At 39.7% G+C, this 17,500-nt stretch overlaps 1 protein-coding gene across 4 annotated transcripts in view; it reads left to right on the forward strand.

The window, feature by feature from the left end:
• Positions 1–17,500, forward strand: part of fhod3b (formin homology 2 domain containing 3b) — a 249,433-nt gene that overhangs the window by 4,712 nt on the left and 227,221 nt on the right. The window contains exon 1 of one of the 4 annotated variants that reach the window (XM_062063109.1): positions 4,845–5,196. The exons of the other annotated variants lie outside the window; for them this stretch is intronic. Coding sequence (XP_061919093.1) covers positions 5,191–5,196 — 6 coding nt within the window. The 5' untranslated portion in view covers positions 4,845–5,190. Of the gene's footprint in view, positions 1–4,844; positions 5,197–17,500 lie in introns of those variants that run through there. 4 annotated transcript variants of the gene reach the window in all.

Raw genomic sequence — 17,500 nt, forward strand, 5'->3', positions numbered from 1 at the left:
ATATATATATATATATATATATATATATATATATATATATATATATATATATATATATACACAGTCGTGGTCAAAAGTTTACATACACTTGTAAAGAACATAATGTCATGGCTGTCTTGAGTTTCCAATAATTTCTACAACTCTTATTTTTGTGTGATAGAGTGATTAGAGCACATACTCAACCACTGGGGTGTGTTTTTCCTTGCCCGTATGTGGGCTTTGTACCGAGGATGTCGTTGTGGCCTGTGCAGCCCTTTGAGACACATGTGATTTAGGGCTATATAAATAAACATTGATTGATTGATTGACGATACTTGTTGGTCACAAAAAACGTTCATGAAGTTTGGTTCTTTTACGAATTTATTATGGGCCTTCTGAAAATGTGACCAAATCTGCTGGGTCAAAAGTATTAATACAGCAATGTTAATATTTGGCTACATGTCCCTTGGCAAGTTTCACTGCAATAAGGCGCTTTTGGTAGCCATCCACAAGCTTCTGGTAAGCTTCTGGTTGAATTTTTGAGCACTCCTCTTGACAAAATTGGTGCAGTTCAGCTAAATTTGTTGGTTTTCTGACATGGACTTGTTTGTTCAGCATTGTCCACACGTTTAAGTCAGGACTTTGGGAAAGCCATTCTAAAACCTTCATTCTAGCCTGACTTAGCCATTACTTTACCACTTTTGACGTGTATTTGGGGTCATTGTCCTGCTGGAACACCCAACTGCGCCCAAGACCCAACCTCCGGGCTGATGATTTTAGGTTGTCCTGAAGAATTTGGAGGTAATCCTCCTTTTTCATTATATAATATATATATATATATATATATATATATATATATATATATATATATATATATATATATATATATATATACACATACACACACAGATATGTTTTATGCATGCATATCTCGCCATGCAGGAAATTAACATAACCCCTAATGACCATTATTGAACAGTTGACCTGTCAGTGAACATCCTACTTCTAGTAAGAGGTAATTAGACTTGAAGAGAACCTGCTTCTCCCTTTCAGGCATATCTGTCTGCAAACATTGGTTCACATTTTCTGATCGATCAGATTCTTCCACAAACTCACCACTCTGGCACACTTGCAAAGGCCAACTTCTGCCTTTACCAATAATTATTAATTAGGGATGACCTATTTTTTATATTGTGATATTTGTTACAGCCTCCTGCGATAAAGATGTATAAATGATGATAGATCCATTTCAAAACAGGTGACAGAGTCCTGCGGTAACATATTGGGTCATTCCAGTGGTATTATGTTCTCAAAACTATTATTGTTAATATCTGATTACTTTCTACTGTACCATGGTTCTATCTACACTTACGTTATAATTGTAATGAACACCTTTGCTTCTGTTTTTTGGATATTTTACATTATTTCTTGCCGACACAACAAATGTGGTGTATCAATTCAATACCAAGTAATTACAAGGGCAGTATTGGTCATGCCAATACTTATACTGATGATTACATTTTCAAGATCAATTAATAATTCTAGTTTTGATTACACTTCTAATCAGACAAAAACACAGAATGGCGATGTACTGTAACAATATCAATTATCCATCCATCCATTTTCTATCACTTGTCCCCCTTGGGGTTGCAGTGGGGCTGGAGCCTATTCCAGTTGTACTCGGGCGGAAGGCAGGGTACACCCTGGACAATTAAATATTCAAATCATTTCCCACAATTGGCTGTTTTAAATCCTTTGTTCTTTGCAGTGAAAGCGCTTCTGTGTCCAGGGACTTATTTCCTGAGTTTGTGAACAATAACAAAAAACAAAATATTTTTTGAAAATAAAAAATATAAATCAAATGACTGAAGTATCGACCATATACTGGTTCTACATTGATTACTGTTAGGGCTGGGTATCGGTACTCGATACCAACCGAAACAACCCGATACCAAGTAGTATCGAAACTGCGTCTGTCAAACGATACCTGCAATCGGTTGTTTTTGTACCCAGATCAGGAAAAAATTACTGTTCCTATGGTTTTGCTCACAGCCAATCACTGCAAGCGTTCTTCGATTCAATGCGCATGTGATTGGTCCACCACCGCAACAACAATAGTTTGTATGGCGGTAAAGCGGGTTGAAGCAGTGCAGAATTGGCTGGTCATCATTCCGAGATGCAAAACGGTCAAAGCTATGGTTGTACTACACGCCTGTGGCGCCGGGTGCAAATAAATGCATACAATGCGGCAAGATTATTATACACGCAATATGATTAAACACCTCATCAAACACGGAGCAAACTTAAGGGTTGAGAACTGTACTGTGTTTAAAAAGCCGGCTTTTACAACACCAGCATTGTCGTCGTCATCTCAACAGGACACTGCTCGACCGTCGATAACTTGGTAATATATAAATGGTTACTATAGTACTAATTGTTTGTGTGTTAAAATATGTATTGTCAAGTAAATCGTTTTGGGCATGTCGTAGGCATGTGAGCTAACGCTAGCTTAGCTTGCTCGCTAATTACACAGCCGAATTAATACTTTGTTGTACATGTTTGTATATATTTAACCCTTGTGTAATGTTCATATTGTTGTTACTCAGCCAGCGTTTGTGGGTCTGATGGACTTTTAATGCCTCACAATCAAACACTTTTACGTTAAAATACTGAACAGAAGTTTACCTTATCCCAATAAACATCTTTTTATTGTCTATAAAATCCACTACACCCCCCTGATACCGATGTACATGTCAAACTACTTCCTTAACGTAAATGACCGCCATAACCACAACACCAGGGGGAGCTCCACTAACCACGTTAAACCCAGATTCCGATCTAACAAAGGTCTTAACTCATTCTCTTTCTATGCCACATCAATATGGAATGCACTCCCAACAGGTGTAAAAGAAAGGGCATCTCTATCCTCCTTCAAAACCGCACTAATAGAACACCTCCAGGCAACTTCAACCCTAAACTAACACCCTCCCTTCCACATCATACCTCTTCGGATTGTAAATAATCAAATGTAAATAATCAAATGTAGACACTTTTTCTCATACTTTCTGATCTTTCTCTCTGTGTCCACTACTTGCTGTACATATCCTACCAAGTCCATTTCTCTGATGATGCAATTGTTGATGACTGAAGTGTTGATACCAACCAAACCTACCCCCCCCCCCTCCCCCCCTCCATATCCCAAACCCCGGATTGTAAATAATGTAAATAATTCAATGTATATACTCTGATGATTATCTTGTGTGATGACTGTATTATGATGATGGTATATATCTGTATCATGAATCAATTTAAGTGGACCCCGACTTAAACAAGTTGAAAAACTTATTCGGGTGTTACCATTTAGTGGTCAATTGTACGGAATATGTACTTCACTGTGCAATCTACTTATAAAAGTTTCACTCAATCAATCCATTCAGTATTTTAACATAAAAGTGTTTGCTTGTGAGGCATTAAAAGCCACAAAATGCAACGGGTTCATCAGACCCACAAACGCTGGCTGAGTAACAACAATATGAACGTTGCACGGAAAATTTCTCTGCCAGTTTCTGCATCCCACACAACGTTGCAACATTGTTTGTCAACACTGTCTGCTCTCATTTTCTCGCACATTTGACCCTCTGATGTCCTGTGTACCTACACTCTGTCCTCCTCCTGTCTAGGCCTGCTGTGTGTGTGTTTGTGTGTGTGTGTGTGTGTGTGTGTGTGAGTGTGTGTGTGTGTGGTACACAGAACATCAATTTCCACACTTCTATTAGCCCTGAGTCCAGTGGACCCAGACATCTTATATGTAATAGAAATGTGTAGTGTGGGTGTATGGTGTGTGGTAATTAAATATGTATTCTGATATATGTTCTTCACAGAAAATGAGCCAAAGTCAGTGAGTCTCAGTTTGAAAAATTAATTAATTGTATCATTTTTATTTTAATAAAAAATGAAAACGGGTCCCACAGACCCGAACACCACACAAGCACTTTGAGCATTTGAGCACTTTCAAAATGTATTTGTGGAAAAATCTTGAATGGGGAGGAGTGGTGACAGTTACGCAACCCATTGCATTCTTTTCACATGATTAATATCGAATGAAGGACTCAGTTGGTATCGGTATCGTTTTAAGGGTAATGGTATTGGTACTGGTATCGACAATTTTTAAACGATACCCAGCCCTAGTTACTGTCGATAGTTGTATCAATCCACCCACCTTTGTTTACTTTCAAGAGCTCCAGTTTAGCGATTAACATATCCTCCTATTGTGTGTAATGTAGCATGTTTAGCTATTCCTTGTCCTCCAGTGATAATGGTACTTGTAAGAAACTTGGTTTATTTGCCACCATGGAGGGTGGGATTGCTGACTGAGAAGTGACGTTAGCCGCTAGCAAGAACGCTACAGTGCATGGAGGTCACATTTGTTCACTTGTTGCTGTTAAATGTGCAGGACACAGCTAGAATGTGTCATCAACATGCATTATCACGATACAACGATACTATTAAAAGCCACAATTGATATCATCACCACCTTTGTTTACATTCAAGAGCTCTTGGCATGACAGGTTGGATTTGTGTTTATTGTTTTCCTGTGTTTTGTTATATAGTTCCTGTCCAGCGCTCTTATTTTTCATTCTACTTCCTGTTTGTCTCTACTCCCAGCGACTTTACTTCTGCCTGAGTGCTGTTTCCCTCATCTGTCTCCTGATTGGCATTTAGGATACACACCTGTCCCTGGTTGTTAATCAGGTGCCTTCTGAAGCAATGTTGGTCAGACAGTGCTGGTTCGTTGTTCTCTGTGGTACACGGCACGCTGTTCCTTGTTCCTCTATACATGTTTTGTTTTTCTTGTGCCTTGGTTCCTGTTTTTGGCTTTTTGTTTAGTTTTTTGACCTTTGTGTCATCCACGCTGGTGCTACCTTATGTGTCATTATTCAAATATTATTGTGCCTGCATGCCACCTCTCGTCAATGTGTACTTGGGTCACGTCAACAATGCCAAGCTCACCCTGTGACAGATCTAGCTTAGCGATTAGCGGCTACAATATCCTCCTACAGCAGACCTTGGCAAATTAAGGCCTGGGGGCCACATGCGGCCCGTTGAGCATTTCAATCGGGCCCGCCGGACATTCCCAAATACCGGTACATTTTTTTAGATCTTATGGATTGAAACTGTAGCTGCCATTATGATGTGCAGTGATGTTTTCAAATGACGGTAAGTCTTGAACTATACAAAGTATTTAAATGTTTGGACTCTGCACTTTTGCATGATATACTAGTTACTATGGTAATCTAATTAGTTACTGTAGTAATCTAAGTCACAGCAGCTCAGACGAGGCACCAAGCAGTGTGGGTAGGGAGTGTTTCCACAGAGTGTTTCCAGAGCAGCCAGCCTGAAATGCGGGTGTCAGGGACAGACGCGGAAGTAGATTTTTACAGCAAAGTTCTAAAGCTTAGTGATATATCAGATTGTAGCTGTTTTTCTTTTTTAACCCTTCGCGTTCATATTTTGCTGTGTTTGTTGCATTTTTGTTTGTTTGTAAAATATGTCGATCGAGAGAGGGTGTGACGTTCATATGTTGTCAATATTCAGTGTTTTATCGGTCATAGTTAATATTGTAAATCCCACATTCTTTATTTTAGTGTACATTCTGGGTGTCTCATTCAGTATCAATCAATCAATGTTTATTTATATAGCCCTAAATCACAAGTGTCTCAAAGGGCTGTACAAGCCACAACGACATCCTCGGTACAGAGCCCACATACGTAAAAAACATACAGTAAAAAAACGTAAAATTCCATTCCGTTTTTTAAGGCGGTCTGTCATAACGTTTTTTGCATTCAGACATTATTGTGAGGTTTTGTATTAGTGTTCCTAAAAATCAGATATACAGGCCCCCAGTAACATGTTTTTTTCTAAATGTATCAAAGTAATTGACCAGGCCTGTCCTACTGTGTGTAGTGTAGCATTTGTCCTCGTCCTGCAGTGATACTTGTAAGAAACACTGTTTATTTGCCGCCATAAAGGTAAGAATTAGTGACTTGGAAGCAGCTTCACACTGTGTGTAGAGGGATGCTAATCGCTAGCTAGCTAGTGAGAATACTACATTGTGTTGATTAGGGCTGCAACAACTAATCGATTAAATCGATTAATATCGAATATAAAAATAGTTGCCGATTAATTTAGTCATCGATTTGTTGGATCTATGCTATGCGCATGCGCAGAGGCTTTTTATTTTTATTTATTTTTTTGTTAAAAATAAAATAAAAATTAATAAACCTTTATTTATAAACTGCAACATTTACAAACAGCTAAAAAACAATAATCAAAATAAGTATGGTGCCAGTATGCTGTTTTTCCCCCCAATAAAATACTGGATAGGATATAAATGTAGTTTGTCTCTTTTATCCGATTATTAATCGATTAATCGAAGTAATAATCGACAGATTAATCGATTATCAAATTAATCGTTAGTTGCAGGCCTAGTGTTGATGTGTTTCTTTGCTTGTCACTGATTGTGTCAACATGCATTATCACAATAGTAATAAAGCTCTATCGTCTGACAAATGTTTGTTTATATCATGTCATCTATATTGCCTAACCCTAGTATTAATGCTCAATTTCAAATATAATCATATAGTTTTGCCTTTCAGTGTGTATTTTTTGTGATCATAATAGATAAGTACTGCTAATGGCAACAAGGAGGAATATGATGATCATACACGTGCAGAGGGACAAGTGACTTGGAACAGCCGTACACTAGCATCTTTTGTCATTGATTAATGAACATATTTTTTTAAGGCAACAGTCAGTGAAAGAAGGCAGCACAGTCAGCTTGGTGTCTTTTTGCAATTGGTTGTTCTGTAGTTAGGCTGCGGAGCACAACATGGTTTACTCTGCTTCAATAAGTCGCCAATGAAAATAACACAAGATGTAGAAGAAAGCGAGCTGCGTTGCGTCAGCACCTCCAAGTCCGAGTCCATGGTTCTCACCCGGGAAAGGGGGGAGTGCCATCTCCGAGTTGGGGAGGAGATCTTGTCCCATGTGGAGGAGTTCAAGTACGTCGGAGTCTTGTTCACGAGTGAGGGAAGAGTGGATCGTGAGATGGACAGGCGGATCGGTGCGGCGTCTTCAGTAATGCGGACGCTTTATCGATCCGTTGTGGTGAAGAAGGAGCTGAGCCGGAAGGCAAAGCTCTCAATTTACCGGTCGATCTACGTTCCCAGCCTCACCTATGGTCATGAGCTTTGAGTTATGACCGAAAGGACAAGATCACGGGTACAAGCGGCCGAAATGAGTTTCCTCCGGATGGTGACTCCCTTAGAGCTAGGGTGAGAAGCTTTGTCATTCGGGGGGAGCTCAAAGTAAAGCCGCTGCTCCTCCACATCGAGAGGAGCCAGATGAGGTGGTTCGGGCATCTGGTCAGGATGGGCATGTCCGACCGGTAGGAGGCCACGGGGAAGACCCAGGACACGTTGGGAAGACTATGTCTCCCGGCTGGCCTGGGAACGCCTCGGGATCCCCCGGGAGGAGCTGGGCGAAGTGGCTGGGGAGAGGGAAGCCTGGGCTTCTCTGCTTAGACCCGACCTCGGATAAGCGGAAGAAAATGGATGGATGGATCTTCGAAGAAGTAAAACCTGGTCAACTTACTTTTATACTTGTATGCTAGTTAAGAATGCCTATGCTACCACCCGTCCCCTTAATGCAGGTGTGATGACGGTTTGACTCTGGAACGGATTTTCAAATATTGTACTTAAGGATGTAACGATACACGGTAATAATAACCGTGGTAAAACTCCCAAAGGTTAGTGCTACTGGTTTAAAAAAAAAGATATATCAAAAAACCGTGATGGACAACTGCACTTTGATAAACTCAACTGGCGCCAACTGGCTCGCTTAAATCTTAACATGTAAACTCTGAGGTCATTCGGGGTGTGCGGGTCACTGCTGTGCACTTTTTGACACTGCGGTGGCTTCTGCGGTCGGTAGTACGGTCAGAGACAGGAACAGACTTAATCAACTGTGAGCTGACTTCGTCCTAGTCTGCCCACTAGATAGCAGTGAGGAGATGGCTGACAGAAGAATGCTGACCAAGTTGACATCCATAATGTCCAATCCCTCTCACTCAAAGCACAACACTGTGGAGGCCCTGAGTAGCTCCTACAGCATCAGACTGTTACATCCACAGCAGTTCCTTTCTACCCACATCCATAAGACTTAACAATGCACTTACGCGATTACTGTGAACTTTTTACTTGGTGTGCAATACCAATGTTAGTTTTTTTGTTTTAGTGGATATTTTATCTATAGATATTAGTGAGCAATATGTTGTATATTTCTATGTTTTCTTTTTCATTACATTTCTATTACAGAATGTAAAAATCTGCACTGCAACAACGTAGTTTCCCCATTTTGGGATAAATGAAAGTCTATCATATCCCATGAGACATTAACGTATTTCCCCTTTAAGAAAGGCAATACCCCAGTTTAAATATTAGATTTTATTTTCTTCAAACTTTTGAATAAAAAAATTGCTACAGTAAAAACAATAAGAGCTTAGCCTTCACAACACCAGTAATTAATACTATGATCAATGTTAATTACAAAACTAAATGTGGGATATAAATAATAATGGAAGTGTTTGTATATCGTATATTATTGGTACAAATGTTTAACCAACACGTGTACAGGGATATTTCACAACTGTTTGTCTATGTCTTTACTGTGTATATATTTGAACAGTGGTTATGTTGTGTACAAGGTGTATTTATAATATGTTGTGTAAAGGAAATGTACGGAGTCCCTAAAGGGACATGGGGAATTATTTTTTTTTATATGAATCTCGTGCGCACGAGAAACTATCTCGTGCACACGCAAAAGTTTTTCGTGCACTCGAGATGTTTTCCCATATCTAAAAAAATATTTTCCCCATGTCCCTATATGTTTCTTGTGCTCACGGGAAAACATCTTATGCGCACGAGATACATATCTAAAAAAAATGTCCCCCATGTCCCTTTAGGGGCTCCGTAGAAATGTCATATTTCTATGAAGCTCAAGATCAGAGACTGATGTCTCCTGGTTTAACTACATCTTGTATTTGAGATTGTTTATAGGGTTAGGCCAAATAAGTGCTCAACTTCAGCCTAAACCCTTTCGGTCTGTAAAATTGTCAATTTATGAATGTAAAACGGTTTGTTTATTTTGTTGACCACTGACCGAAGAAATAATAAACTGACTAAACTAACAACAGACAAAATGCTAAAATTAAAACACTATCAGTGAAACACAAAACATGCAAAACCTTGGTCATAAGATTTCAGTACTTTTTGATCACATGCAACAATACCGCGATAACCGTGATGATTTCGGTCATAAAAACAGTGATATGTAATGTTATTATTGTTAATCCCTAATTGTACTATTTAATTGACAAATGCGCTATAAGAACCAAGTGTTGTGAAGTTGAGAGCAGTGAAGATTTGTAGACGCATCAGAACCAAGGATAGCCTGGATGGGGAATACTTCTGAGAAGAAACCTGTTGTCTTTGACTTCTGTTTGCTAGAAATAGCATGCCGCTAACACATGGTGTCCGGGGAGTCAAAACGGCTAACGTGCTGAGCTGTTCTTGTCACTGTCGTTCTGCAATCTCTGCACTGGACAGAGATGTGCATGCATATGTGTGTTTCTACATATGTGTGTGTGTGACTGGGTTTGATGAAGGATGGCACCTACGGACTCTGCTTTGCTGTGCTGTCCTAAATCAGTTAGAGCTTTTGATTAGTTACAGTATGGTATGATGGATCTTTGGCTTTATCAAACCTTTTTCCTCACAATTCTCACAATGCTTGTTTCTTAACGGGGACCCTCACACTCCTAATTGGCCTTCATAGACATACTGGTTTGTCACCACTTGGCTCATAACTGCGCACATTCTTTAAGAAAATGCCAAACAAAAACATTGGGCCTTGTCGCCATGGATCTGGTGTGTAGGATACATCCAACTAAGGGAAAATATTGTTCGGTCTTAGGAGACAGACTCTCAGTTTACCAATTTCAATTCTTGGACACGTTGTTTTCCTGCTTTTCCCCCCTCCAACTAGAAATTATAGAGTTCCCATAATGAGAAGTTATGTGAAATGTTGTAAAATACAGGTTCCTCCTCGGTGCCTGTCAAAGGGCCTTCAAATACTTGGTACACGTTGTTATGCACAGTTGCGGCTTTGCCGTTTGGACTGTTGTCTCACAGCAGACGAGTCCAATAACTGTGAGCCAACTGTTTTCTTCATGAAAATTACTGTTGCAATTTGTCATAAGTGCTTTGACAATGTCACATTCATTTAAATTACGTTGTAGACGTAAGGTACCGTATGGCCCTTTTAGCATCCTCTATAGGCTAACTCTTTCTTTCCCATTCCAATGAGCACAGTTCAGACAGATAGCACTTTTGAACGTTAAATTGCATAGTGTTTATTTTTAGTCTGCCTGGTCAGTGGACCACAGCACGGTGGTTGAAGGGAGAGGCTAAGGCTCAGTGTGTGAGCGTACAACTTGAGGTTCCCTCTCTGGACTCGATCACAACTTAGGGCCACCAGGGGTTCAAATCCTGGGTGGGGGCACAGCTAAGTAAACGCTCATTACTGTTGATGCCATTGTTTACGTCTGCCCACTGGACCCATGAGAATACCTGGAAACTGCCACAAAGGTTGATCATTTCTAAAACTACAGTACATGTACACACGAGAGCCTTAAAGGGGATATGCACTTTTTAAAAAAAACATTTAAATCCTAATTCACAATCTTCATGTGAGACAGAAACAGACCTCATTCTTTTTTCTGTGTGTTTTAAATAGTGAACATTTTTTATGTGCAGTTCTGTAAAAATGTAATGCTGGATACCTTACATTAGTGTTGGCGTATATAATCATCATACTGATACTTCAAATGTTCAAGATCATTAAATGATTACATTTTTGATCACAATTATACTCAGACCAAAAGACAGGATGGTGATGTAACAATATCAGTCAGTGTTTCCCATAAACTGCCAAGATACCTGTGGCGGTGGGGGCGTTGTTATGGGCGTGGCTATGGGCGGGGTCACCATGACATCATCGAGTAATTTGCATAATTTACTACAATGATATGATTTTCTCTAAAAAGGCTTAAAAAATGTATACTTACTAATTAATAATAACAGTTTTGTTTTAAACGTCCATCCATTCATCCATCCATTTTACAATATAATTACAACACTTTATGTACATATTTATATACAGATTTGAACAATAAGTTATTCACTGAACTATATGTATTAATTGTGGTTCTTACAAAAAATATATCTTATAAAATATAAAAGCTAAAATGTCTCTTAAAGCTCTGCCCCTTTAATTAGTGCATACTAAATAATGTAACTTTAGCCTACTACTACAACCATATTATTTACCAGCAACATAAAGTGAAACAGAGGCAGAGGTGTCCTGCCACAGTCAGTAACAAATAAACAGAAAACAGTAGTGGTCAAATACAAATAAGGCAACAAGAGAAGTATCCCACACTTCTCTTTTGTAAAGTAAATCTGAACAGCCTACATGGGCATCTACATCAACTATATGATTTGCCTGAGAAGCTGGACAGGACAAAAAAAAATATATATATATATATATATTTGTGGCGGACGTAATTCTTTCGTGGCGGGCCGCCACAAATAAATGAATGTGTGGGAAACACTGTCAGTCAAATATTATAATTATTTCTTACTGTTGGCTCTGATTTAAATCCTTTGGTTTAGCCCTGAAAGTCCTCCTGTGTCCAGGGACTTGTTTTCTGAGTTTGTAACTATAACAAACAAAAGATGTAATAATAAACCAATTGTAGTATCGACCATATTCTGATACTATATTGAAATTAGTGGCATCTCACCAACCTTTATTTACATCACAGAGTTCTATTTTGCAGTTAGCGATTAGCATATCCTCCCACAATGTTTAGCGTAGCATGTTTAGCTATTCCTTGTCCTCCAGATGATAACTTTTACAAATATTTGTTTATTTGACCCAATAGAGGCGAAGATTGTTGACTTAGAAGTGGCTTTGCACTGTGGAGGGAAATTAGCCGCTCGCGAGAAGGCTATGGTGCATTGAGGATGCGTTTGTTTGTTAGTCGGTGTCAAATTTGCGGGACACAGCAAGATTGTGTCATTAAAGGGGAGCTACACTTTTTTCGGAATTTTGTTCACAATCTTTATGAAAGACATGCATTCTAAATATTAGATAAACGTAAATGAAAGTCCGCTTACAGCGGAGCCAATGGACGGTCCTCTATTTCGCTCAAAAAATTTAAAACATTACCATTTAAAAACCACCAACAATACTCCATTCACATATCGTGCCTTGAATATTAACCAAGTATTATTGATATTGTTATTATAAGCGCTAACGCAGATCAACGATTTATAGCGGTGCCGTGATCCCTTCTGTGTTTGCCTTCTGTGTGTGCCTATGTTTACATAATCAAGTGGTCTGCTGCTTCCTTGCTTCCTTGCTCCCTGTAAGGATATTGTCGATCATAAAGCATGCATCTCACCTGAATAGTAGAAGAACGAGGACGTATTCTGACAAGTTGGTACACTTCGACAGCCATTTAGGACCCAAAACGGGCGAGGACGACACGAAAATACACTTGATCGCATTTATTTAATATTTAGAATGAAAAACAAAATAACATCCATCCACATGTCTTTCATAATGATTGTGAACGATAGGCAAAATTCCAAAAAGGTGCAGTTCCCTTTTAACAATAATATTACATATATGTTATATTTTATATTGCTACTATGGTACATTTTTAGTCTACTTTATATATTTGTTTTCGCCCTCTTTTTGTGCCCTTGCGTCCATTATCCTTTCCATCCTTACCCTTTCCATCCTTTGTGGAACAATTTCCCTTGTGGATCAATAAAGTTTGTCAAAGTCTAAGTCTAACAAGGGTTAGCAAAATATAACGATAGTATTATCAGCTCTAGCGTTGGCTATATGTATGCCATTAATATCGTATATTGTTTATATTGCAAAGCCAACCTTGTCGGAGGTTTTTAGAGGGCAGAATAGACCGTATCCCCATTACTTGCATTGTTAGCCACCTCTTACTAGCAGTTTTTTACACTTTTTAGAGAAAGGTGTATGTTCTTGCCTCACATAAGGGATGAGGAGGATAGACAAAATTCCCTTAAAATGCAATTCACCTTTAAAGGCCTACTGAAATGAAATGTTCTTATTCAAACGGGATAGCAGATCCATTCTATGTGTCATACTTGATCATTTTGCGATATTGCCATATTTTTGCTGAAAGGATTTAGTAGAGAACATCGACGATAAAGTTCGCAACTTTTGGTCGCTGATTAAAAAAAGCCTTGCCTGTACCGGCAGTAGCATGACGTCGCAGGTTGAAGGTCTCCTCACATTTCTCCATTGTTTACACCAGCAGCGAGAGCGATTCGGACCGAAAAAGCGACGATTACCCCATTAATTTGAGCGAGGATGAAAGATTCGTGGATGAGGAACGTGAGAGTGAAGAACTAGAGTGTAGTGCAGGAGGTATCTTTTTTCGCTCTGACCGTAACTTAGGTACAAGGGCTCATTGGATTCCACACTTTCTCCTTTTTCTATTGTGGATCACGGATTTGTATTTTAAACCACCTCGGATACTATATCCTCTTGAAAATGAGAGTCGAGAACGCAAAATGGACATTCACAGTGACTTTTATCTCCACGACAATACATCGGCGAAGCACTTTAGCTACGGAGCTAACGTGATAGCATCGGGCTTAACTGCAGATAGAAACAAAATAAATAAACCCCTGACTGGAAGGATAGACAGAAGATCAACAATACTACCAAACACTGGACCTGTAACCACACGGTTAATGCTGTCCAACCTGGAGAAGCCTAGCAATGCTGTTGCTAACGACGCCATTGAAGCTAACTTAGCTACGGGACCTCAACAGAGCTATGCTAAAAACATTAGCTATCCACCTACGCCAGCCCTCATCTGCTCATCAACACCCGTGCTCACCTGCGTCCAGCGATCGACGGCGCGACGAAGGACTTCACCCGATCATCGATGCAGTCGGCGGCTAGCGTCGGATAGCGCGTCTCCTATCCAACTGAAAGTTCTCCTGGTTGTGTTGCTGCAGCCAGCCGCTAATACACCGATCCCACCTACAGCTTTCTTCTCTGCAGTCTCCATTGTTCATTAAACATATTGCAAAAGATTCACCAATACAGATGTCCAGAATACTGTGGAATTTTGCGATGAAAACAGAGCTGTTTGTATTGGGATACAATGTGTCCGAATACTTCCGCTTCAACCATCGACGTCACGCGCAAACGTCATCATACCTAGACCTTTTCAACCGGAAGTTTCCCGGGAAATTTAAAATTGCACTTTATAAGTTAACCCGGCCGTATTGGCATGTGTTGCAATGTTAAGATTTCATCATTGATATATAAACTATCAGACTGCGTGGTCGGTAGTAGTGGGTTTCAGTAGGCCTTTAATATCGTATATTGTTTATATTGCAAAGCCAACCTTGTCGGAGGTTTTTAGAGGGCAGAATAGACCGTATCCCCATTACTTGCATTGATAGTCACCTCTTACTAGCAGTTTTTTACACTTTTTAGGGAAAGGTGTATGTTCTTGCCTCACATAAGGATTGAGGAGGATAGACAAAATTCCCTTAACATGCATTTCACCTTTAAGTAAAAGTTCCTAATGTTGATGATGTGAACGATACACTGGCTTTGTAAAAAGGACACTATAGTGCAGCTGTCCTGGCCATTGTGACGCAAAAGCACCGAATGTTGCACTACATGTTTGATATGGTGCCGCGAAACACTGCCACGGTACTGTGCTCTCTCGTAATTGTTGTTTTTGATTGTTTCCTGCATTGAACAAAGAGAGCGCAGTCTACCAAGTCAATTCCTTGTGTGTGAAAAACATATTTAGCCAATAAATCTGATTCTGATATATGGTTGACAACGATCTGATGCAGTTCAGTATGTTTATATACTTCAAATTAATAATATTACAGTATGCTTGACTTACGACCATTTTTATGGCAACTAGTGCACTTTTCTATTCGCCAGAGTGGTTACCCACCTTGCAATGCCAAACTGTACCACAAGGGGTGCTAAAGAGGACCTGTAGCAACCATTCTCTGTTATAAGTGGATAATTAGTATCACTCTTGCTAGCTATATAATGTTTGTGGATAAAAGTAGTTGTAGTTACTGATACCATACTTGCCAACCTTGAGACCTCCGAATTCGGGAGATGAGGGGAGGGGGGTTGAGGTGTGGGGGGCAGGGTAGCCCGGAAAAGTTAGGGCTGCAAGGGATTCTGGGTATTTGTTCTCTTGTGTTTATGTTGTGTTACGGTGCGGATGTTCTCCCGAAATGTGTTTGTCATTCTTGTTTGGTGTGGGTTCACAGTGTGGCGCATATTTGTAACAGTGTTGAAGCTGTTTATACGGCCACCCTCAGTGTGACCTGTATGGCTGTTGACCAAGTATGTCTTGCAGTCACTTACGTGTGTCTGTAGAAGCCGCATACAACATTTGACTGGGCCGGCACGCTGTTTGTATGGAGAAAAAACGGACGCGACGACAGGTTGTAGAGGACCCTAAAGGCAGTGACATCACAGCACGCCCTCAATATTGTTGTCCGAGTGAAAATTGGGAGAAATTCGTGAGAATGGTTGCCCCGGGAGATTTTCGGGAGGGGCACTGAAATTCGGGAGTCTCCCGGAAAAATCGGGAGTGTTGGCAAGTATGACTGATACTACTACAAAACCCAAAACTAGTGAAGTTGGCACGGTGTGTAAATCGTAAATAAAAACAGAATACAATTATTTGCTAATCCTTTTCAACTTATATTCAATTGAATAGACTGCAAAGACAAGATACTTAACGTTTGAACTGGAAAACGTTGTTATTTTTTGCAAATATTAGCTAATTTGGAATTTGATGCCTGCAACATGTTTAAAAAAAGCTGGCACAAGTGGCAAAAAAGACTGAGAAAGTTGAGGTGCAACAATACTTGCCAACCTTGAGACCTCCGAATTCTGGAGATTGGGGAGGTGGGGGGTGGGCGGGGGCGTGGTCGGGGGGCGGGGTTAAGGGGGAGGAGTATATTTATAGCTAGAATTCACTGAAATTTAAGTATTTCTTATATATATATATATATATATATATATATATATATATATATATATATATATATATATATATATATATATATATATATATATATATACATATAGTACAGTAAACAGTAATGAAAACACAGTTGTTCTACTAATTGTACTGTACTTGCTGCTTACTTAAAAAAAAAAATAACACTTACCTTTCACTATTTCAGTAGCTTTTGTTCTGCCATTTAAGTACTGGCGAGCGATCTCTGAATCCGGGAACATATCATTCACGGATTTGTTGAAAACATCCGCAAATGACAACGGAATGTTGCTTGCAAGGTGGCCCATAATACTATATCCATTGGGCCACCGTGTTATGGGTTATAGATAAACCTATGGATAACGGAGACATATATAATAGTCTCCTTTTCAGGTGAGAGGACGCTAAAGGCAGTGCCTTTAAGGCACGGCCTCAATATTGTTTGTCCGGCTGGAAATTTGGGATATTACAACTTGCCGTAGTTTTGAAGCAATGCATGATGGGAATCCGGATGTTGTGTGTCAGTGTATTAACGTGCCGGCTGGAATAAACACACGCTGAGAAATAGCTCCGTGCCTGCGTACTTTATGGGTTATAGATAAACCTATGGATAACGGAGACATACTGTATATAAAAGTCTCCTTTTCAGGTGAGAGGACGCTAAAGGCAGTGCCTTTAAGGCACGCCCCCAATATAGTTGTCCGGCTGGAAATCGGGAGATTTTCGGGAGAATGGTTGTCCCGGGAGATTTTCGGGAGAGGCACTGAAATTCGGGAGTCTCCCGGAAAATTCGGGAGGCTTGGCAATTATGACGGTGCAACTTCACTGGTTTTGGGTTTTGTGTATAGTAAGATAGAAATTGTTTAAAAGTGTATAAAGCTTAGTTTAAATCATTAGCGTTACATCAGACTGCACAATTTTCTATGTAGTCAATACATGCAATAAATCTCCATAAAAATCATACCAAACTGGTAGAGCTATTACAGAGCAGCGGAAGCATCTTAGACGCCCAAAAACTTTCCCTCTGTTCAGTGATTTAGTGTCTTCTTTGTCACACCTTCCATGCGATTGTCCCTCACTGATTAGCTAAAGTTAGTCTTTAGGCATAAATAAATAGTCAGTCTTACTTTAGTGCAAGGGTCCCCAAACTACGGCCCGTAGTGTCCAAAATCAGGCCCGCGGGAAGTCCCAAGTATAAAAAAAAATAAAAAAATATATTTTTTTCTGTCTTTTCTTATCCACTTTGTACCGCTTGCTACTCACGGTGTCTCCTAGCCACTCAGGCAAATC

Source organism: Entelurus aequoreus, linkage group LG11 (genome assembly GCF_033978785.1).
Source record: "Entelurus aequoreus isolate RoL-2023_Sb linkage group LG11, RoL_Eaeq_v1.1, whole genome shotgun sequence".
NCBI lineage: Eukaryota > Metazoa > Chordata > Actinopteri > Syngnathiformes > Syngnathidae > Entelurus > Entelurus aequoreus.